At 38.0% G+C, this 23,032-nt stretch overlaps 1 protein-coding gene across 1 annotated transcript; it reads left to right on the forward strand.

The window, feature by feature from the left end:
* The first annotated feature begins 12,431 nt into the window (after window positions 1–12,431).
* mafba (MAF bZIP transcription factor Ba) lies at window positions 12,432–16,114 on the forward strand. The gene has a single exon (XM_066702413.1). The coding sequence runs from the start codon at window positions 12,951–12,953 to the stop codon at window positions 13,986–13,988; it is 1,038 nt and encodes a 345-aa protein (XP_066558510.1). The 5' UTR covers window positions 12,432–12,950; the 3' UTR covers window positions 13,989–16,114.
* Window positions 16,115–23,032: the final 6,918 nt, after the last annotated feature.

Consider the following 23,032-nt stretch of genomic DNA (forward strand, 5'->3'; position numbering starts at 1 on the left):
ATTTTTCACCTTCTGTTTCTTTTTTTTTTTTTGTTGAACAGCCTTCATTTTAGTCTCTTAATAAATGTACGGTGAGTTGATGTTGTGAAATGTCGGGAGCTGGTGGATATGAATGAGAAGTGGATCCTGGAGAGGTGGGGGTTGCGTTGGTCCAGGGTGCCTGTGACTAATGATTCAGGCTGCCATTCTGTTGGTGTCGCCCCATTTATAACAATCCAGGGCCTGCTCCTGTTCATTTTTCTCCTGTTCTCCTGCCCGGGTACTGGGGAGATTAATCAGCTGTCGGTCAGGGGGACGGATTGCCAGGCTGGCAGGACAGATTCATTGGGCTGAAACAAAGACAAGCTAAGCAGAGCCAGGGCTGGGCAGTGCTGAGTTTTAAAGGCATGGTCAGGTTCCACCGAGGGTGAAGCCTGTTGCTCAGAAGGACTGCTGTCTTCCAGCTGGACCCACTCTATCTTCTTAATGTTGAATTAGACTAGTCTGCTTTACTGTCGAACCAGGTCCAGATCCTTGGAACGCACTTTCTACTATTCATAAATCAAAACACAATGGGGTACTTCGTAATTTGTGATTCACGTGTGGGTCAATGTTTTGATTTGGTCTAGACCTATATGGCTGCTAAAAACCCATCTAGGTAAGTTCATTTATCAATCACTTCATTTTTTTACCCTGCAGCTCAATGCTTTCCCATTCTCCCTTGGTCTCTAACTCCACTGTCCTAAGTCTTACCATTTTTCTTTTAACATAACTCTGCCACTCTTTTATAAGCTAAAAGGACAACAAAGGAGATTAATTGGTAGTATTTCTACTCATGGTACTGGCTTGTTTTACGAAGGAAGACAGAAGCAGCATGCGATCACTCAACAAATTTTTTCAGGATGCACTGCCATCAGTTATCGGTTGTCAACTTTTCTTTTCTGTGGTATGACTAACCCTGTATAGAGCGGGCAAAAGAGATAACCAAGGTCTTTAATGAATGATTAGGAGATAAAATTGCAACATGTGAATTCTACATTTGTATCACGAGATTCTTGTTATAGATTACTTAATGCCAATAGGTTATACAAATGTGTGTGTGTCATCGTGAAAGATGTTTGGCAGTTTTTCTTTTGTGATATCAAAAATATCAATTTAACTCCATGCAAAAATCCATAAATGTAAGTAAAAACACACACCAAAAAACAGACTAGTTTAGAGGGTGTGGCTCGGCAGCAAAAAAGTCATGGCACTGGATTTATTTATTCCTTTATCGAAAGTATTTTATGACTCCTTCAAAAGGAATGATATAAATCAAGGGGTTGTATTTTCCTCTCTACCCCAGTCCTACACCTGAATCACAGATCCGTGGGTTTGCACTGGCAGGCTCATATTGTGTCTTGTTTGTCTGGTACTACAATATGCTATTGAGCTCCATTGATCCCCTAGGGCTCTGCTGAGCGGCCCACTGTGCTGACAAGGCGAGCCGTTTGGTTAATGATTAAAAGACTGTCACCCACGCCAGGGTCTCCTGATGGATTCATTATCACAGGGGAATGATGGCGAGCAGAAAAGCAGTCAGGTAGCTTTGACATCAGGGGAACCCCACATCCCAGTTCATAGCCGCCTGGTTCCAATGTTTGTTGTTGTTGTTTTTTAATTTCGTACTGCTAATTACGGCTTGATTATCTCCAAAGACCTAGGCCACCAAAGATGGGGGCTTTTTGCTGGGTAAAGGGCAGCTATGATGCGATACGTGTGACATTTCTTGTCAGTGAGTGGGCTGTGGTTTTGATTCAACTTGTACCCGAGTTGTACTGTAAAAATGACCAATTCCTCCCTGTTGACATCAGCAGCATAATTGTGCAGCCTGCTCTAAAAGACCACTGTTGATAAGCTGAAATTATTTAAAAAATGTTGGTTCGCCATTAAGAAAGACATTTAATCTCATAGCTGCAATGAAAAAGGTATAAAACTGAAAACACCAGAAAGAGTGGGACTAAGGTAGGTCAGTTTGAAAGCCATCCAGGACTGGATTTTACACCAAAGATTTCCCTAATACCTTGATCTTTATACACACCATGTTGAATGCCAGATGCTCACAACCGAGGTGAGTGTTAAACCCATCACACAAGAACTCAAACCAAATCCACAACAACCACGGGACAGCACTGTATAAAGATCCACATAAAAACCCTGATACCTGGTTACATAGGCACCAATTTTACATGGAGATGTTAAGATTTACTTTTGATATAAGCAGCCATGAAATCAGTTCTGCATTGCAGCATCTTTCCCATAAATTAAAAATAAATATATTATGCTATGGCAGTATTTTAGGCTTAATATGATGTCTCTTTAGGTTGTATATAAATGCCGGCTGACTGAGGAGTGGGTGATGTGAGGAAAGCAAAAAGGATCAAACCCATATCTGCATTCCATCGCCTCCATTAAAAGTCTTTGTAGTCCTTTAGATGAATTATGTGGAGAAGATGACATCAGCAAAAATAATAATAAAAATGATAATGTTAGGGATGGTAAACAGACAATGAATTATATCCTCAACTTAGTATAAAGAAAAAATGTGCGTGTCTGTTGCATTGCATGTAGCCCGCAGGCTGTAGGGGAAAGCTGGCCTTTAGGAGACATATGGATCATTTTTAAGAGAGATCATCTTAATGAGCAGAAGAACATATTTGCAGTCTGTTTGGAGTGTTTTGTGATCTTGTTCCAGCTGGTTGCTCGGCTGCGTGGCTTCTAATCTCTCCTGGTGTCTCTTGGGCAAACCCATAGAGACTGTTTGTTCAAATCACCTTGTTTTTAAAACACTCAGAATTGGGACAATATGGTAAGTATGGAGGCTGTTTCCATTCTCCCCAACGAATCTCTTCAAGATCACAGTGCCGTGCAGAATGCAAGATGAGGTCGTCGGCTGTGGGTCAATAATTCACCTGTTCCTATTGTAACTGGTTTCTGAGCTATTAGGCTTGGTACTAGTGAGTTAAGCAGTACAGTAGGTTTCAGAAACATTGAGGCTTCACTATAATCTAAACGAATTTCGTGTTGCTTCAGGAGGGATGAGATGAAGCACACGTTGTCAACGCCATCTGCCATTTCTTGCACTGCAAAGCCCAGAATGCCTACAGTCCATCTATCACGCCAACCAGAGGATCTGAGCAGATTGAACAGTTAACACCATGAACGTGAGCAGCCACAGGAGTTGGTCTTGTGTGGCAAACTAAATATGGGAGACCTCCATATGTTGGAGTCCAGTCCAGTTCTACTAGCCTATAGGTCACACCCTGGACTCTAGCATTAATTTAAGGATACACCTAATTAGAGAGCAAATAAGCAAAGCAAATAATCAACTGACAATTTTCATAAATATTTTGCATCCTTGCAGTAATATGTTCTACTTTCAGTGCCGTAAAAACGTAAATATTTTGGGACAAAGGGGTTTAATCAAATTCAGCCAAATTAAAAGGAAAATAGAAAGCAAACATCCTTCTTCTATAAAAGCAACTTAAATGTTCTGGGCACTTACAGCCTGATTTACAAAATAGGTGAAATAAAGAAATAAGATTCAAAGTAATTTCTAAACCTCATTCAGGTCACTTAACAAACTAATTGCAAAGGGTTTAAACAACATTTATCGATTGCCTCCCCCTTTAAACTATAAATGAAGCCACTTGCTTCTATAAAACAAGCTTTTAAAATGATGTTTTATAAGTATGCACCTGATAAAATTGTTTATTCCTTTATCTCAAGAATACACAAAAAATATCTAATTATCTAAATAATAAATAATAATGTTTAATCAGATCATTTCCAGTGTATCTGTGTGAAAAACAAACATGTTATTCAGAGTGGCGGCTGTAATGTCGGTGAATGGAGTGGTACGCGAGCTTGCCTCTCTGTGGGCATGATTGATGCCAGGGGAGTGTAGGTGGGACAGGATGTCTAGCTTATTGGAATCTGTGTTCCACTCACATCACAGAAATCAAGAGGCACCAAACTAGGCCCAACACCCCCCCCACTCCCCCTTCGTCCGAAAGCAGGGTCATTTATCACAGGCCAAGAGAAGAGCCCCCAGCATCCAGGGTCTTGTCAGGTGGAGCAATCGGCTCTTTGTGCCGGCCAGCAAACAAGTGTCGGATCAGCAAAAGTCTATTAAAGGCTGGTGGGCTTTTCAGAGGCAATTGGTAGCGGGTCACTGATTCTGCTGCTTTCCTATCCTCCTCACTGCTTGGACCCCTCTTTGTGTCGCTAGTTGGGGTGACACAGATCTGCTGAAGATTAATGATTTTTAGCAGGCATTCGTTTTATTTTTTCCTTGCTGCCTGGAAGAAGGACAGTATACCCCAGCTTATATTGCAAATGCCTTCTCGTCGTAATAATGGGTACGAGGTTTGATCCATCAGAGAAGTTTTACAAACTGTGTGCTTCCAATACAGGCACCCTGTGATGTGTTATAGTTCTATATAGAAACATGACTGTACTTTTCCCTTCACAAAATGCTCTTCAAATTGTGGTCTTTGATAAATCAGACCCTTTGACCATTTTGATCCTATCCTGTGAATCAAGCAGATGATGTGTTTTTTCCAAACATTGCATAGTGGAAATGTAATATCTTTTAGGATGTCTAACCATATGTCCATAATTAGGACAAAGCCTGAAATACTGAAGATGCTTCAAACACTGACACTTTAATGTTATGTTATAAAGAAAAAAACTCCCATATCCTTATGAAAAATAAACAACTTTCATGTGACTGTAGAGCAATATGAAGCACATGTATCCTTAGAAAAGTATAGTAGACAACGTAAAATAATAGGAGCCTGCTATCGTTTTATGACAAGCCTGTTTTCGTGTTAAACATTAGCTGTACACTGTATTTTGAAATAGAAATGTTTAAAAATCAGTATGAAACTAACGTGAAAAATTGATCTTCAATAAATTAAAATACTAACTTTGGATATTTACCTGGGATGAAATAAACATTGTGATTGTAGAAACTCTTGATTGAAGCCTCCTATAGAATCTCCATTATATTTGCTGCTAATACATAATGTTGTGTGGATCTTGCCAAAAGTATTTGGTTTGTTACAGCTTTGTCATCTGTTGTATCCTTCATTAAGAATTGTAACTGTAATTTTAGTTCTGTTATGAGCATGACATTGGGAAGAAAATGCATATTTATGAAAATGTACGCAGTAAACAAACAAAGCTTTTAGTTATATAACTTTAAAAGCAGAAAAATATCCTGAGGAATTGCTAAGAATGCACAAAATATCCACACCATATGAGTTCCACTTGTTAAATAGAATAAAATAATAAAACATGTCAAAACTTTTATAAGATTGTATTTGTAAGTCTTATTAAAGACTTTTGGAGTGTTTTGAGGAATGCTGAAACATTCTATTTGGAACATTGGCATTACAATATGTGGTACATCTCTGGTTAGACAGAGCTTCACCAAGTCCATGATATATATTGTAATCTCCAAGCTCTCCAATTGCCTACGGGATACCTCTTATTTTTTGGTTTGATAGTCTGGTGAACAGCCAGCTCCCCTGTTAATTAAACATATTCTGTCCTGGGTCACCCCAGGACAGCAGTGAGCACAAAGCCCTGATTACAAAAAAAAGTGTATTTTTTATTTTTATTTTTTTTACATGCACTCTCATTACAGGCTGTTATACATCATCGCAGACAGACAGGGCAATAAAGGGAGAGCACAAGTTATTTTTTGAGCTCACCACAGCGGTCAAATGTGGCTCCGCAAGCAACATGTTTTTATGGTTTTGAAAAAACAGCCTTTTCTTGGGGTTGGAGTTTGCATGTGCTCACTGTGGTCTGAGGAGTTTATTAGAAAGAGGCATACTGAAGAAAAAAAATACAGACCACTAATTACTACCTTTCCCAGCACAGAACCTGTAATTATTTCCTATGCATGCAAAGCTTGTCTTTATTATTAAAAATAGAACATTATCTTTACATATTCCTTATTGATCTGAGTTCAGTTTATAGAGTATGCTGGATTTAATCCTTGACAAATATGGCATAAACATGTAAACTTGTCCCAGCACTGGATATGCAAAACAGTTTTGGTAGATGCATGAATTGTGAAATATTGGGACTCAATGACATTTTATTGAATTGTTAACCTTTAACAATACCAAAATCATCAGGATTGTCCCATTGCTTTGCATTATCTATATATGTATATATGCTCTGTATGTCTAACCAATCCTATTTTGGAGTGTGTACTAAATTATGTATTAATTTAAACCACTATAGGTTTTAGCCCGTAGCAAAACATGAAGGCAAATTAAAATGAGTTTGTTATGCATTGCCTAACCTTCAAGGGTTAATATCTAAGACATGCACTCGATGTATGACCAATAGAGGCGCTCTCCTCAAAAGAATACCACTACAAAATATCCATCGACTTACTGCGATTGCATGACTGTCAACTGAAAGTAGGAAAGTAGGAAACTTCACTTGAAAACAATTAGTTTTTGAACAGCACGTCTATTACAGTCAAAACGCATTTTTTCTATGATGTTTTCACATAATGGAAAACTTGAAACATATTAGTTGATAACCACGTAAATCGGTTTCTAATTTCTTGTATAGGCTACTGTGCACTTTGAGTGAAAATATGCCTACATTATAAATACATTAATTGCATTTATAGTCTGTACTTAGTCTAAAACAAAGCACAAATTCAGAAGTAACAGTAGTAACACAAATGATTGTATCATATTTTAAAGCACTGAAGAACAATATACACAATTGCTTAAACGACCCTTTGACAGTCATTCTTGAATAATCTTTCAGTACACGACGTTTTGGTAGTACTTTTGGAGTACTGGAGTAATTTTTGTTTCTATATATATATATTTGTTAATTATATATATATATATATATATATATATATATATATATATATATATATATATATATATATATGTATGTATATAAAGCAATCTTACATTCCACTGACATTACATAAATAAAAAGTTATATGCTGGGAGACAGTTATGGGCAAAATATTAATATTATATCTATACCAAGATGCTCCAATTAAATTTACCATTTGGGCCAATATGGTTTTGTCCTTATTTTAGAATGGCAAAGAATAGTTGACAGGGAGACCCATTATACAAAGCACATCAATATTTTATTATTGAGCTTATTTCGATGTTTAAAAGTTAACTGTGAGCAAGATTTGACAAGATGTTTAAATGAAGATTGTGTAAATTATGTGTTTTTATTGGTTCCAGTTTTTTAATTGAAATGTGTTTTACCTTAGATCTCACTTTTATTGCATTTTAGAAATCCCATCAATCAACTGATTTTAGCTCTGGAATCGTGTAGTGATCTGAAACAATTATTTACAGATTCAGGAATTATTTTAAAAATACGTTTTTACGCACACTGACGTTAGAAAGATCCACAATATCATATTTGGATTTCTAGCATAATGGCAATGAGCTAAAATAATAACTTTGTAAATGATCTACAAAAAGTCTACAACACAAAGCTGCATGACATAACCTCCATCAGGTCTACAAATGGCCATTCGCCCAAACGTCCTTAAAGACGGTCACTTTATTTTAACCCTTCATTCAATCAACCTGATTATTTCTTTCTTTTTGTAAGTGTGGTCACTATTAAGTCATTAACACTTTACATTGCGCTTTGATTTCACAACAAGCGTCTCAATGATAAATGCCCCCCTGCCTAAAATATGAAAAGGAGATGAATGGATTGATATGAATAATTGCAGAGAGTTGTACAAATGGGTCACTTCGGATTAGACCAATTAAGGAAGTCACTGTTTAGTTTAGTCTTCCTGACATTAGTTAGGAGGATTTCTGGTAAAGCTTTGCGTAGCTCTTGGGTATTTTCTGGGAAAGGAGACTCATAATAATAATAATAATAATAATAATAATAATAATAATAATAATAATAATAATAATAACAGCCTTGGAGGTTATTCCGGTTATTCTGCTGTTAAACAATTAATCTAGTGGGACTTTATGTTTGTTAATTATCTTATTCTTGGTAAAAAAAAAAAATACAAATAAACTACAGAATACTTCGTATGTAATATGGTAATATGGTATAGAAGTCTTGCTCTGAAATAATAATAATAATAATAATAATAATAATAATAATAATAATAATAATTATTATTATTATTATTATTATTATTATTATTATTATTATTATTATTATTATATCCAGGACTTTTGATCCATCCATCACTGATTACATTATTTCGACGAACTTGGATACAGACCTCATCTTCTTGCTTACCTACATCGACGCTGGAAGAAACATATCCTAACTTCTTTTCGTGCACAAAGTCCTGCTCCGGAGTGTAATCGCGGCTTTCCCTGCGTGTAAACTGCGCCTTTTTATTTAATTGGGTAGGAGGCCTTGTAATTAATTATTATGCCTTAATTATTAAGGACATTTGCAATGGCCACAGCCGAGGACATGTTAGCACTGTGCCATCTTCTGAGGTCCAGGACGCAGCACTTGTCACTGACACAGGGAACATTTTAAAGGTGATTTTATTTGTTATCCATTCTTAAAATTCGTAGTATGGGGATCTCATTAGTCTAAATAAGCAAGCATCAACACTTTTTTCCGCTGTCTATAAGCACACGGATCACTTAATAGATCATTAACCACCAATATGCTGCTGACTGAGACATTTTTTCCATCTCTTCTCCATTACAACCTGCTATTATGGAAGAGGGGAAAATCCTATAGCAGTCCTGGGTATATTAGAGGGTATTACAATACACTCTTAGCAATGCCAGCCTAGGCAAACATTATTTTGCATGTCCCGTTTTAGTTAGTGTCCACAACTGCAGCCCAAGGACAGCTTTCTGACAGACTGCAAATACCAGCAGCTGTATGTGTAGGCATCATTTAGTATTACTGTACAGATCCCTTACAGCTGGTAAGAGGTTTAGCGAGTGTGTTTTTCCTCGAATAGTTTAGTATATATATATATATATATATATATATATATAGCAACTATTATATCCATATACACTTTACCGAATCTTTAAATTGTGTTGCTATATATATATATATATATATATATATATATATATATATATATATATATATATATATATATATATATATATAGTTTATGTAAATGTTCTGTTTAATTTTATTTGCATTTTGCATGTATTGGTATTTCTAAAGGTGTGGAATAAAATATCACAAGGTTTTCTGTACTCGGCTGTTTAGGGCAATAGGTTAAGGACGCTGAGGCACGTTGATGCCTGTGTGGACCAATTGCTAAGGCCTGATGAGGTAGTAAAATATTAGATTTTAAAGGTCACTAAACTTAAAATGTACTTTATTACTCCGATCTCTCACTATCATACTATTGAGTTATTGTTATTAGTATTAGTATCAGTATTAGTAGCCTAGTAGTAGTAGTAGTAGTAGTAGTAGTAGTAGTAGTAGTAGGAGTAGGAGTAGGAGTAGTAATTGTTGTTGTTGTTGTTGTTGCTGTAATATCCTTGTAGAAGTAGTAGTAGAGTCCAACTCTGTTGTCCAAAGTTTATAGAATGTAATGCATGCCTCTTATAATTAAGGCTAACGTTAATATAAAATGTCAGTATGGGGTTGTTTTAACTAAAAATGCTTCTCATAAAATTATATACAATCGTATAAAATATGTATATATTTTTAATCGTTGTGGAAAATACTTTTATAATTTTACAATCTAAGAATTATTCTCATTGTTGTTATTGTTGTTGTTCTTAATACTACTACTACTAATAATAATAATAGTAAATAATAAGAAAATGAATTACACTTTCATACACTGCAATATACCGAATCTTTAAATTGTGTTGCTATTTTAGTGCAATGGCTGTGTGGTTATGAAGCTAATATCAATTATTTCTTGTTGTTGTTACCATCAATTTCGAACTTGCCCCGTTTCTATTTTCTTTTTCTTTTTTCCTAATAGTGAGAGTGAGAGTGTTTCGGTGTTAGTGTCACAGTGGAAAGGTGCTCCAAACAGATATATGCTGAATATGGTCAGACACGTACTACTACTACCACCACTAATAATAATAATAATAATAATAATAATAATAATAATAATAATAATAATAATAATAATAATAATAATAATTTTGCAAAATCCCATGGAAACGTGTATCGGTACTGACAAAAGATAAGCAAACCAGAAAACGTTAGGGAGCCAAGGCTGAAAAAACCAATGCAATTTTGGACGTTTATATCATCCTTTAACCCTTTCTTTGGTCTCTAGCATTTGTCCCATCCTGTTTGCTTTTAATAAAGAAACAACCGAAGAAGACGTAATCTAAGTAAATGCATAGAATAGGCTACTTAATATACATAATTACAAGTCTAAATATTAAAGTTATTAGAGTTACTTGTAAAAGACTACGAGAATAACATAATATATAATATGTTCATTAAAGAATAACTGTCGTTGAATTGAGGTTTTATTTCGGTATAGGCTTTATACAGAGATGTGTAGGCTACATACAAATAGCTTGTATGGTCAGTCATATGGTTCCCAGTATCTTCAATCCCTGGAGTGATCAATACCCAGAGGGTTGCACTCCAGCGTATATAAGAAATGAAAACAGAATTATAATCAAATCGATGCTTTAAATTGACTCATTTACAACCAATTTCCCCTCGCAGGCGAGGAGGCTGAGCAAATTTCTGAACGCATCACATGATGAAAGAAAAAATGGTTAACATATAGAGTGTGAAAAGCTGGCTGCCTCATTTCACAAATCACACGCATGTTTTTATTATTTTGTCCTGCACTCCTTAATTATTTCATTATAAACATGTGCTTACAAGCTCAATATGCATCCTCACCTTTATTCTTCTTGCTCATCGTTCAACAGCACATTAGCCATCCATCTCTATGTGTTTGCATGCATGTGTGCGTTGACATACCTTGTAGAAGGAGACAGCTTGTTTTAACAAAAATGAAACACCTTATTCTTAAAATGCTAAAGTGCTCAAATCACTGATGAAAGTACATATTAGACGGGGGTTTCTGAAGCACCAGAGGTAGTTTTCATTTTAACCACATGGGGTCACTCTTCAGCGTGTTTTCTAGGGTAGATTAAAAAAGAAAGAAAGAAAAAAAGACAAAACTTTCACCACGGGTTCTTCTTTCTGAACGATACAGAATGTACTATTGCCCGAACAAGTTGTAATTACGTTGCAGAATATGAGTGCAATGAGAAAACATGTCCTCGAAACTACGTTTAACCTTTTATTAACGCGGACTTCACTCTGTCCTGCTGGGCAAATGCATCAGAACTAATAACTTCAGTGGCATCCAATAATCTTTTCAAGAAATCACTGAAGTACGCCAAAACCCTGCGACAGCAAAGCAGCGTCCAGATGAAAAGTGAAATATTAAAATGGAAATATGCACAAAATAAAATTCCTATATTAGGTAGCAGAGCAGGTTTTTTTCCAAAAATCTGAAATTACAAATGTTTAAAGCTTGTTTTTTTTTTAGTTTCCTTTAGCCACAAGACCTTGTATTTGACTTTGCGTAGGAAGTAAGTAAGTAAGTTAAGTAAGTTGTAGCTTTTGGTAAATAATATGAATATAAAACGTTAGAGATGTGTGTGTGTGTGTGTGTGATATATAGTCCTTTGCATGCATTGTCTAGTAGTGTGCATGGCGCACATAACGCAACTTGCATTCAATATCTTGACAAAACGTAAAGTAGTAAGTTTTTTCAACTCCTTAAAATGTGCTTGTCCATAGCAATTTGTAGTGGGAATGCACTTCTGTCACAGTGTTACCAACAGTCAGTTTGATACACCACATTTTAACATAACACATTTTATTTTCTAGCACATTTCTTGTCGTCGTTTTAGCGTTTTCTTAGCGTTTGTCGCCGTTTTAGCGTTTTTTAGCATGTTCAGCAGCATGGAGTTGTGGTTAAGCCACCGGACGCCAGAACGGAGGGTCGTGGCTCCAGTCCCAGGTGGGGGGCACTGCTGCTGTACCCTTGAGCAAGGGACTTTACCTAGATTGTATCAATGGGCAATTCCACGTAAAAAAAATAATAATAATAATAATGTGATGTAACAACTGTAAGTCGGGGGTCTGCTAAGAAATATAATAATAATAGTTGCTCAATGAGACCAGCAGCAATAAAAACAAACCATTCATATCGACGCAGTATCTCTCCAGAATATGCAAGCCAGTAGTAGTGGTAGCAGTAAAGGCATTCGCAGTCCTTTCCTCCTCTTCCTTCAGGAGTCAGCTGACTGTAGCTGTCAAAACTCCCCTCTCTCCTCCCTCCCTCCCTCCCTGGATCAGATGCTCAGCCCCTTTCCATTGGAGAAAAGCAAGGATCACCCACCCCTTTGCAGAGTGACATCAGGCCCGGCTATAATAATAAAGCGCAGACTGGAGAGACTCGGGAGTGAGTTAGTGCGTCTGGGAAGGTGGCAGAAATCTCTGCGGTGCAGAGAAGGAAAGCTGCTTTCAAAGCGAAAATCCGTCTTCCTGCTCACCTCCGATCCGGCCAAAGGACTTACAGTAGCGCGTCTCGGCAAGAGGAGGGGGCGCAACGGTTTCTATGTCTGCTGGTTTGCAGGAAAAGAAGAGAGACTGCATTTCGTACTTTTGCATGTACGGCAAATCATTCCTACCTCTTGTTCGGCAGACTACAACATTACAGAGGCCGGTTTGAAACAACCGCAGATACTGATGTTGTTTGCAGTGCATTAGAGAGAAAGTTTTTCTCCTTGTTATCGCCGAAGAGCGTCGCACGTTAGAAAACTCGCGTCCGCAGCGGTGGAAGGGCTGTTAGAGACTATTGCAGGAGAGCGGACGGGACAGCTAAAGTCGGGGGGGTTTCGACGTTGGCAGAAGTACAGAAGCCTAGTTTACAAAATAAACAAACTATGGCTGGAGAGTTGAACATGGGGCCAGAGCTGCCAACCAGCCCGCTGGCATTGGAATACGTCAATGACTTTGATTTGATGAAGTTCGATGTGAAGAAAGAAGCGCTAGCCGGGCTGGACCGCTCCTCCGTGCGGCAGTGCACCCGGCTCCAGCCGCAGGGCTCCGTGTCCTCCACCCCAATCAGCACCCCGTGCAGCTCGGTCCCTTCCTCGCCCAGCTTCAGTCCCACCGAGCAGAAGAACCACTTGGAAGAGCTTTACTGGATGCCCAGCAGCGGCTACCACCAGCAGATGGACCCCCAGGCGTTGAACCTGACCCCGGAGGACGCAGTAGAAGCGCTGATCGGTGCCACGGCCCACGGCCACCCTCCACCCCCACACGTCCAGCAGCAGCTACAGCAGGGTGGCTTCGACGGCTACAGACCAGCACATCACCATCACAGCCACGGGCATGCCCAGCAGCACCATCACCAGTACGGCGGGCTTCCCCATCATCCCGAAGACCTCCCGGGTCACCCCGGGGCGCACAGCCATGTGCACAGCCAGCATCACCACCATCACAGCCAGGACCCGGACAGCCCGTCTCCTACCTCGCCCGGGTCCCACCAACAGCTCCACCACCGCCACCATCATCACCACCACCCCCAGCAGGGCCACCACGGCGGAGGAGGGGGGCTCAACGTGGAGGACCGCTTTTCAGACGAGCAGCTGGTGTCCATGTCCGTGCGGGAGCTCAACCGGCACTTGCGGGGTTTCACCAAGGATGAAGTGATCCGCCTGAAGCAGAAGCGCCGGACCCTCAAGAACCGGGGCTACGCGCAGTCGTGCCGGTACAAGCGGGTCCAGCAGAAACACGTCCTGGAGAACGAGAAGACCCAGCTGATCAACCAGGTGGAGCAGCTCAAGCAAGAGATCAACCGGCTGGCCCGTGAAAGAGACGCGTACAAACTCAAATGCGAGAAACTGACGGGCAATAACGGGTTCCGAGAGGCAGGGTCCACTAGTGACAACCCGTCATCGCCAGAGTTCTTCATGTGAGTGCGACAGCTGATCCTGACAATATTAATAATAATGATCAGAATCAATATTAATGATTATACTAATAGAAGAAATTAAGAAATAATAATCTCATATCTAATCATCTCCATCCATGTGACAACTGAAATACAAAGAGCAAATAGATTTTTTTTTTCTTACAATTGCAGCATCTTTGTAGCTTAGTTGCTTGTAGAGACGAGACTATTTTTTCTTCTCAAAACAAAAACAAACGACACAAAAAAAGTACTAGATCCGAACTTTCTTTTTTGTAGATTGCTTTAATCTGCTAGGGGCATGGAAAAAAAAGTGGACTTTCTTCTTACTGTGGTTTCCTTCTTGAATGTTAAGAAAGGTCATATCAGACGTCTTCTAAGTAAGGAGAATACTTTATAAGACTTGCATATGCACTTGCCCGAGAAAGGAAAACAAAAAAACGACAAAAAGAAAAAGAAATGAAAAAAGACTTCACATATGCAAACTTTCTTTCTCTTATGTACCCCGCCTGCGAATTAAAACTGTCAAATGGGGAACATTTTATGCAACATCTCATTGGTTTATTGCCTGCTTGGTTATATATAAATATATATATATTAAAAAAAATCTGCATTAAAATATTAATCCTGCATGCTGGACATGTATGGTAATAATTTCTATTTTGTACTTTTTTCTTGTTTATCTTAAAAGCATGTTGTTGATCTGAGCTTTTCATTTGTTTTGGTTATATAAATGAAACGATCACAATATCAACATTACTGCTTGTGCAGTTTTCATAATGTTTGGGTTTATTTAGCTTGTAAATATATGCAACATCAAACTGCACAAAGACATTTTAAGGAGGCTGGTTTTAAACTTCGACTTTTTTTTTGTTTTGTTTTTTAAGTTTGAAAGTTATGGGCATTTTGTTTTGCAGTTTGCATTAAAGACAACCAACTTTGTTAATATTAAGTGCACTTTTTCGGATCATGAGTTTTCATTTTGGGTTTTTTTGCAGACCGCCTTCAGGGAAGACATACTATAATAATAACATGTTAGGAGGTGTGATAAATGAAACAACACTGATTATCATAAAAACAAAAGCTAATGATAACAGGAACATCCTATGGGCCACTGAGGCTATTTCATTGTGAATACAGCAGGATATTTGGTATATTTGGTAAAATACTGGGATACTCCACCAAGCAGTTGCGATCCCTCTATATCTGGATTGTGTTTGCGTTAAAATAAACACAGATAAACCGTTTGCTACCTGCATTCCTGTGTATTTTTTTTTGTACTTAATTATAAATGTTTTCAAGAAATAGCATTGAGTACCGCCTACTTGACATTACTAAATTATATAATCTGACTATATTAGAACGTTATTTTTTCTCAAGAAAAAGTATTCACTTCCCAAAACTAATGCATTTGGAATAAAGGCCTTCTCAACCTAAATTATTTTAACAAATCATAGCTTTCCACTTGACCGATTAATCTCAAACTTATTCAAAGACATTTTTTGTATGTGCATGGCAACATGCCTAAATATCAGGGGTTTATTTACAATTTAATTATTCTTTTGTAATTAACGTGTACATTTGAAAAGAAAATTACAATGATTAATGTTATATGTTTTCCTGTATTTTTTTTCTGCCGGCCAGTTAAAAAAAAGGATTCAGGTTTTGCAAAATCTCAAAATGAAAACTATATATGTGTATGTTTCTATTTTATTATTATTTTGTATTGATTTATTATTATTATTTGGAGTTTCTGGTTCTGCTGGCCAGATGCATAGTTAAGTTTTTTTTTTATTTTAATGATTTTAAATTAACAAACTGTCAGATCATATGGAAAAGCATGGTGCTTGCATTTAAAAACTATTGTTAAAAAGAGTCATGCATTTAACAATCTTTGGTTTGTTATTGATTCAACTGTGTTGAAATCAAACTTATACTGCAGCAGCGGGTTTTTGTTTTTTAATTTCATGTATTTTGCGAGGGGATCAATTTTCAATCCTGTTTATATAAACGAAAAAGTTAAATTTGGACTGTTGTAGTTACATTCAGGCTGGTTTCTGTTTTCGTCTTATTTTTCGTTGTTTTTGGAAAAAATGGTTTCCTATTTTGCTTATTAAAGTCATTGAAATGGCAGTTATTTTGAGGACATTGTTTTCTGTTTTCAAATGGTTTTTAATGATCCGACTTTATGAAGTCATTCAAGGGAACACACAAAAACGAAGTATTAATTGTTATGAAAAGGCATGCTGGCACACACCAGACGGAATAGGCCCGTCAAACGCACACCTTAACTGAGTTTTTAAATAATTTCTTAATTTATACGTCATGTTACATAGTGCAAAAGCAACACTTTCACGAGTGTGTAATGTTTGGATATGAAAGTGTCAAAAGGGAGATTTGCAGTCATATGTTCCGATTTGGCACATGCCAGTCTCCCACGAAGGATGCGGCTTACCTATAGAAATAGCAAATATTCAAATAGTAAGTAGCAATAGTTGTCGTCGTAGTAGTAATAGTAGTAGTAGTAGTAGTAGTAGTAGTAGTAGTAGTAGTAGTTGTAGTAACTAAATGGAAACTGAGCGATTGTGAATATGGGTATGGAATAAAGGTGGCCAGTTCTCAGGCAGTTCTCTATATAGGTGTAGTAAGAAATTCATCTTTTTGTCTTTACTTTTCTTTTCTTCCAAAACACAAACAAAACCATAGAACCAAACGACCACAGAAATAGGACAAAGTGTCGCCTATACCTCCTCATGCTGAGGTAGAAAAATGTGCAGAGATACAGCATGCACATGCACACGGTAAAAGGAGATCTTTGACCTTGCAACATTGCGCGCCCGACTGTGAGAACAATTAACCATTTAATGGACTATTTCGATGCAATAATGCATGATATTAAGGGTATTTCGTTTTTTTTTGTTTTTTTTTTACGCCCCGAAGAGGTGTTTGACCAGCACTAAAGCTAATTGTACCTTTAATTAATAGTGGCATGATACAGAATAATAATCAGAGCTGTATATTAATAATATTTGACACCGGTCTTGTTAATAGACTAATCTAAATAATGTATCTCAGATACGATTTTGCATATGCATCATCAAAGATTTAAACCATTGACAATTCTCTGTGCGTATCAATGCATATATACAGATGCATATCAGGTGTTTCTACAATATGCATGGATGTTTTTTTTGCTGTCTATATAGTATTATTCAAAACTATTTGCTATCTAATGTACCTATATGTCTTTCTGTCCAAGAAGACTATTCTGCAGAATATTTTTGCTATAACCTGGCAAGCGTTTATTTATGTATTTGCTTATGTATTTGGTTATGTGTAAAGACTACATTTATTTTTATTATTTTGTATTCGTCATTTCAAAATGTAATCAGCCCAGTTTGCCAATGAAAGGATCTCCAAAGCAGGGATACATATTCAAAACTGTCTTCCAAATCTTTTTAATGAAAATATATGCTGTGTTTGTTTTAAATAGTTTTACCTGAGACATGTTTAATGCGGGTTGGATGGGGGTGGCAATGTAAACTGCGATTTCCTAACGGTTTTGAGTTTCTACCGTCAGTACATTATCTGCCGGAGGTCTGCACATTTTCAAGGACGAGCTGTGCCCAATGCTGGCGAATGGAGAGAAGAATCTAATATAACTATATCCCAGTTTACATTTTTATGCGAAAACTTCACGTCAGCATTAGCAAAATGTTAGTTTAAACTGATCTCAGTGCGCTCAGTGAATGGCAAACAGCAGGGCAGCGGGCAATGGGAGAGAAAGTAATGGCATTGCTTAATCATTACAAATTAGTGCCATCATTACATAACGATTACAAGTAGTAATATTTCCTTTACAAGCCTTTTATATGTACAAGTAGCAATCTAAGGTCTGGCATTCGTGTGTAGAGGCACACAGTTTAGAATACACAGAAATTCATGTAGGGTTACTCACTTTTTACAAGATTATGTTCCAATCTCTGTCTAAATACAAGGGCAAATAAATATGATGAAACATTTATTCTAAGGATGTTTAGGGGATAGAGCTAAGTCCAGCTTGCAGACACTGCATTACATTACATTACATTACATTACATTACATTACATTACATGAGCTAACAGGAGCATCGGTGTAATATGGAACTGTATTTGTTTTCAGGATTGTGAGTTCAGAGCAGTTCAAAATTGCAGTCTTGTCATGGTTTGTTTATTGTCAAGATTTTATTTGTGTGTTTTTCTTGGAACATCTCACGTAACTGGGTTGGATTTTAAACAGGACTCGACTGGGGAATGCAGACTTCCAACAGTACAGCTCTGACACAATACAGCTTCTCCGCCTCTTGTATTGCTAAAGATGAAATCAGTGTGGATACAGTCTATCTGATGGCAAAGGTCTTTAAATAATCAGCTTGCAAAGACAGACACACTGCTGATGAACATTTTTAGGTTCAATGCAATGGCCAATGCAAAAAAACTGAGCACCCTCGTGGTACTGAGTATTGTTTGTGTTTGTGATGATGATCAAGATACAATAGTACCCCTTTTGTGCAACAAGATAAAGGATTTATATTATTTAATCAAGCTGTAGAATTCTTTCAGACTTCACGTTGAGATGGTGCAGCAAGAAAAGTTTCCTGACTGGATGATTGATGGGATTGGAGCCAATGTACATTGATTTCTCAGAAGTTCATCACTCTTTTTCTGTGAAAAGGAACAGCATTGTGGTAAGTGTGAAATAAAATAAATTGCAGAGGAACACCCTGCGCACAGAAAGAGAAGTGAAAGAGAAATTCTGTAACTTAGTGGAAACACGGTCGAGGTTGATAATTGGCATCTCCCAGGGAATGCAAATAAATCATGTACAGTAATCGCAAGGATATTTCTTCGGCATCCTATCCCAAGGATGGATAGTGGAGCATCGCAATTCAGCTCACTTCATATATGCACAGCAGAACACTGGAGAATATAATCTAGACACTATGTGTGGTAGAATCATTCCTTTTTGTTGGTGTCAGTTGTTTAATGGTAATTTAGGCTTCATGTTATGAGTAACTAATATATCCAAATCAAGAACGGTGGAGGTGTGGGAGGGTCACCCCTACCCACTCCTGCTAACCCACGTTCCCCATATGATCGGAGTGTTATCTCCCCCATTGCAACTGAGCTGCAGTCACACAGCTGATGAGTTTCGGCTCATTGTTTTCACCCCTTCATCACGCCGAGCATTTCGTGAATCTAAATACCTTGCATATCATCTGCCCGTAATAAAAACGTGATAAGGCCGGACTTCAGCCCGCTGCTGATGGACTAAAGTCCGTCCCTTATTAAACACACCCCAAACCTATCAGGAGGGGGGAAAGAGATACGTCAGGGATTACACCTTCTCAAGAAGAATCAAGGACAAGTTAACCAGTTAATGTAATAACGATTGCACTGATAACACTGCAGCTCCTCCAGTGGCAGCGTGATCGGCCTCCACAGGAGCCTGTCAGGATACATTATCGAAGGATATACATGCATATGCAGTTTATTATTTGTATTTATGCACAGCTCTAACCCCCTTCGTGTGGATCTCTGCAGTGTAGGTCAGTTTAAACCTGTAATGCTGAGGCTATGGTGTAAAGCAAATGAAGCGCAAAAGGCATTTGGGCCTGAACTCATTGAAACTGCATACATTGTCTCTGGTTTTTGTGATAAAGGTAGGTCTTGTTAGTTAAAAACTTCCTTTGGCCCTCCAAGTAGTTAATATGATTCCTAGGGATTACCTTTCAACAATACCTGGTAAAATAATTGCCACTGTTGTTCTCGTATGCTGAGCTGACTTCTTTCAGTAATAAACGTCACAGGAATTCAAGTTCTGTTTTGATCATTGTAAAAATAATAGTTATATAAGAATAAAAACTGCTCTTTTAGTTGGAGTGTAATTGGGAAGTTCCTTTGATATAAGCCATACATACAAAGATGCAGATATCTATGACGGGCTGGATTCCCCATGTGTTAGTGAGGGAGATAACAGGAAAACTCAATTCCAAGAGCAGTAAGTGTAATCCCCCCTTTCTTACCCCCACTGCCACTACCATTGACTTTTATTAGTACTGACTTTCCTGCTGTTCCAAATCACTGTGATTTCCTTGCAAATTAAAACAGCGATATCCCCAGGGACAGCCAAATGCGTGTCGAGAATTCCTGTGCTCAGATGGATTATATTTGCCGGTGGAGTTTGCTCAGTTAGGTGTGTGTGTGTGAAGTGGGAATGCCTGCGCTCAGCCCGGCCGGCCTTTCTTCTCCTCGGCCCAATTGCTTACATTACGTCAAGGGTGGCCAAAGTATACAGACCCGAGGGCCACATGGCAGGTGCAAGGAGAGGACAAATATTGAACGTGGAGCGGCAGAATCTGATAGTCTGAGAGCTGTCTCTGCGACTGCGATGCACTGCAGAAAGTGTAACGGCAAAGTCACCAGCAAAGTGAATTTCCATTTCAGTGAAATAGTACGCAGGCGATCGATGTTTGAAGCACACGTTCTTGTTGATTGGATTATCCCAAAACCCTCTGCCAGAGCTTTCTCAGCCTTAATATGACTTGCCAAAAGGCAGCAGCAGCTAATTGATAAAGTAAAAATGAGGACTGTTATGTAAATCCATTGGCTGATCAGACTGATACAGTAGAAGGCGTGTCTTCTAATGTTTAGCTGACAGTCGACTCCTGTATTCCTTTTGCTTGTAAGGGCTGTGCTTTCTAATGTTTGGGTATCCCACTGTCCCTTATTGTTTTGCTTTGATTTCAGATGGCAAAAATATTCTCTGGATATTCTAAATGACTTGGACAACTTTCTATGTCACCTGTTTTCAAGCTAGTGGATTTTAAATGACTGAAGTACATGACAAAAACAACTTATTATGGTACCATAGTTACCCACTGGGCCCTTAAGAAAATGACATGGCATAAAGCTGAACTTCGCTTATCATTTTAATTGCTCTGTTATAAGGAGATTGCACTAAAGTAAGTGAGTCCAAAGGCCATGTTTTATTATTTTGTATTCCAATCTTTTGGGCATATCTTGTAATTGATAACTAGGAAAAAAAAACACCTGCAGGATTTCCCAACCAAAATCCTGACAGACTCCTGGACATTTCCCGGACGAGTACTTCGCCAGTCCACAGGGAGGCTCCTGCAGGACTCCGTGGAAAGTTACACAAAACCATAAGGATTTTGACCCAAAATGTATGCATGTGTATTTCTGGATTGTTTTTACTGCACAAATATGTTGGTTTTTCAGATTTGCTTGTGACTTTTCAGGTGTCGAATAGTATATTTGGGTTCACATTGCATTATTGTTTTCCAATTCTGCACCATGTGTATAACTGAGTCATTAATGTAATTGTTTGCTAAATTGTGTTGTGGCTATGTTATGAGCTGTGAGCGTGTGACAAGTTCTCCCTGCTAGTTTAATGTGGGATAGCTATCTGGAAGTTATTTTGTAATAATCCACTACTCCTGCAGCTACTGTCATTGCACACAATACAAACAAACCTGCCTGGAATTCTTTTAATACGTTCCAATTCATGCACAAATAATAGTCGGATTGATTTATGTTCAGATTTCTGTTCTCGGGGCAACTCGGTTGGGTTCGAAAAGTAGATAAAATGCTAACTGAATAAACAGACTTGATTACACTGATGCAATTTTCATGACTTCTATTTACACATATATTTGCAGTGATAAACAGAATATACTTACATTTTTGGGGACCTGCAATTAAAACCAAATTCAAATACAATCTAGAAGATTCCTACTAGTATCCCATCCTTCATTTGTGCAGTTTAATATCTTTAATCTTTAGTAAGTCATTAAAGCATCTGTTCTCCAGAAAATAACAGGAACAGTCAGCAAGCCAAGATTGACCCAAATATGAGTTAAAGAACCAATTCCGGTCTTCAGTGACCTAAACAGACATAATAAGAACAGTCCTGTTATACTATATTCTTAACGGATGTGTAATCACTTAGTCATAGTCTCCGACCTAGATCTGAATTAAATATCAGACTAGATGTTATTCTTAAGTTTAGGGTCCTGTGAATTTTTTATCACTAGGACACATATGGAGTTGCCTTATTGCTATAAGAGTGAAGCAAATTAATGTGATGGGGGATGGACGATAGGGCACACCTGATTCTGCCCTAAGAGCCTGATCTGGCCCCTAGGCACAGAAGGCTTTAAATTGTGGTTCATGGGGCTTTGCGAGAGTCCGGCGCTGCAGGATCAAAAGGGACTTTCCCATTGTGATTCACGGGCCAGGGGTTGGTGCCAGACAGCCAGCTACACATCTGCACTCCTTGGCTCCTGTAAACACGCTTCCGTTAACACTTTCTATGCTGCGTCAGGTAGCGACTGTTTGACTGTCAACTTTAACCATCTAAAAGGTGTCATCGAGACATGTGAGCACAGCACAGCTCCCTTCCGGCCAGAGACAGGCCTTCCTAAAAAAAATAAGAATAAATAATAGATGAGTGGATTGTTAAAAAAAGAAAGGCAGATCCTAATTTCAGAGAAAAGTGAAAGCACTGCTGAAGGGGTTGGGTAAGGCAGTACCGTAACTTTAAATTTAATGTGCACATACACACCCATAAAATTCAATACAGTGTATTCTTATATAACATTCTTGCTGTAAGCATCTCAGGGCACTTTACAGCCACGTAGTAACACAGAGCTTTTGTCTATTGTCTGATGAATGCAAAAGACACTGCAACATAAAAATTCCCAGCTCTGCAGAAAGTGAAAACTTTTGACTTGTATTGTTGCACAAAACACAGAGGAAGAGTGGATGAATGGTTGAACAGCGAGGTATTGGAAGTTGCAGGTGATTCTTTGATTGAAAACATTTAATCATTTTAATTATGTACTTTGTCTTATTAATTTTACTAGTATTACTAAATACAAGTTTGTGACACAGAGGTTGTGCATCATGCCATATCTAAAACAGAGGCTGACTAGAAGAAAAAAAGAGCAGCTGTGAGTATAAACAGTGCGGGAAGAGCAAGGGTTCAGT

Source organism: Amia ocellicauda, chromosome 4, assembly GCF_036373705.1.
Source record: "Amia ocellicauda isolate fAmiCal2 chromosome 4, fAmiCal2.hap1, whole genome shotgun sequence".
In the NCBI taxonomy this organism is placed as follows: domain Eukaryota; kingdom Metazoa; phylum Chordata; class Actinopteri; order Amiiformes; family Amiidae; genus Amia; species Amia ocellicauda.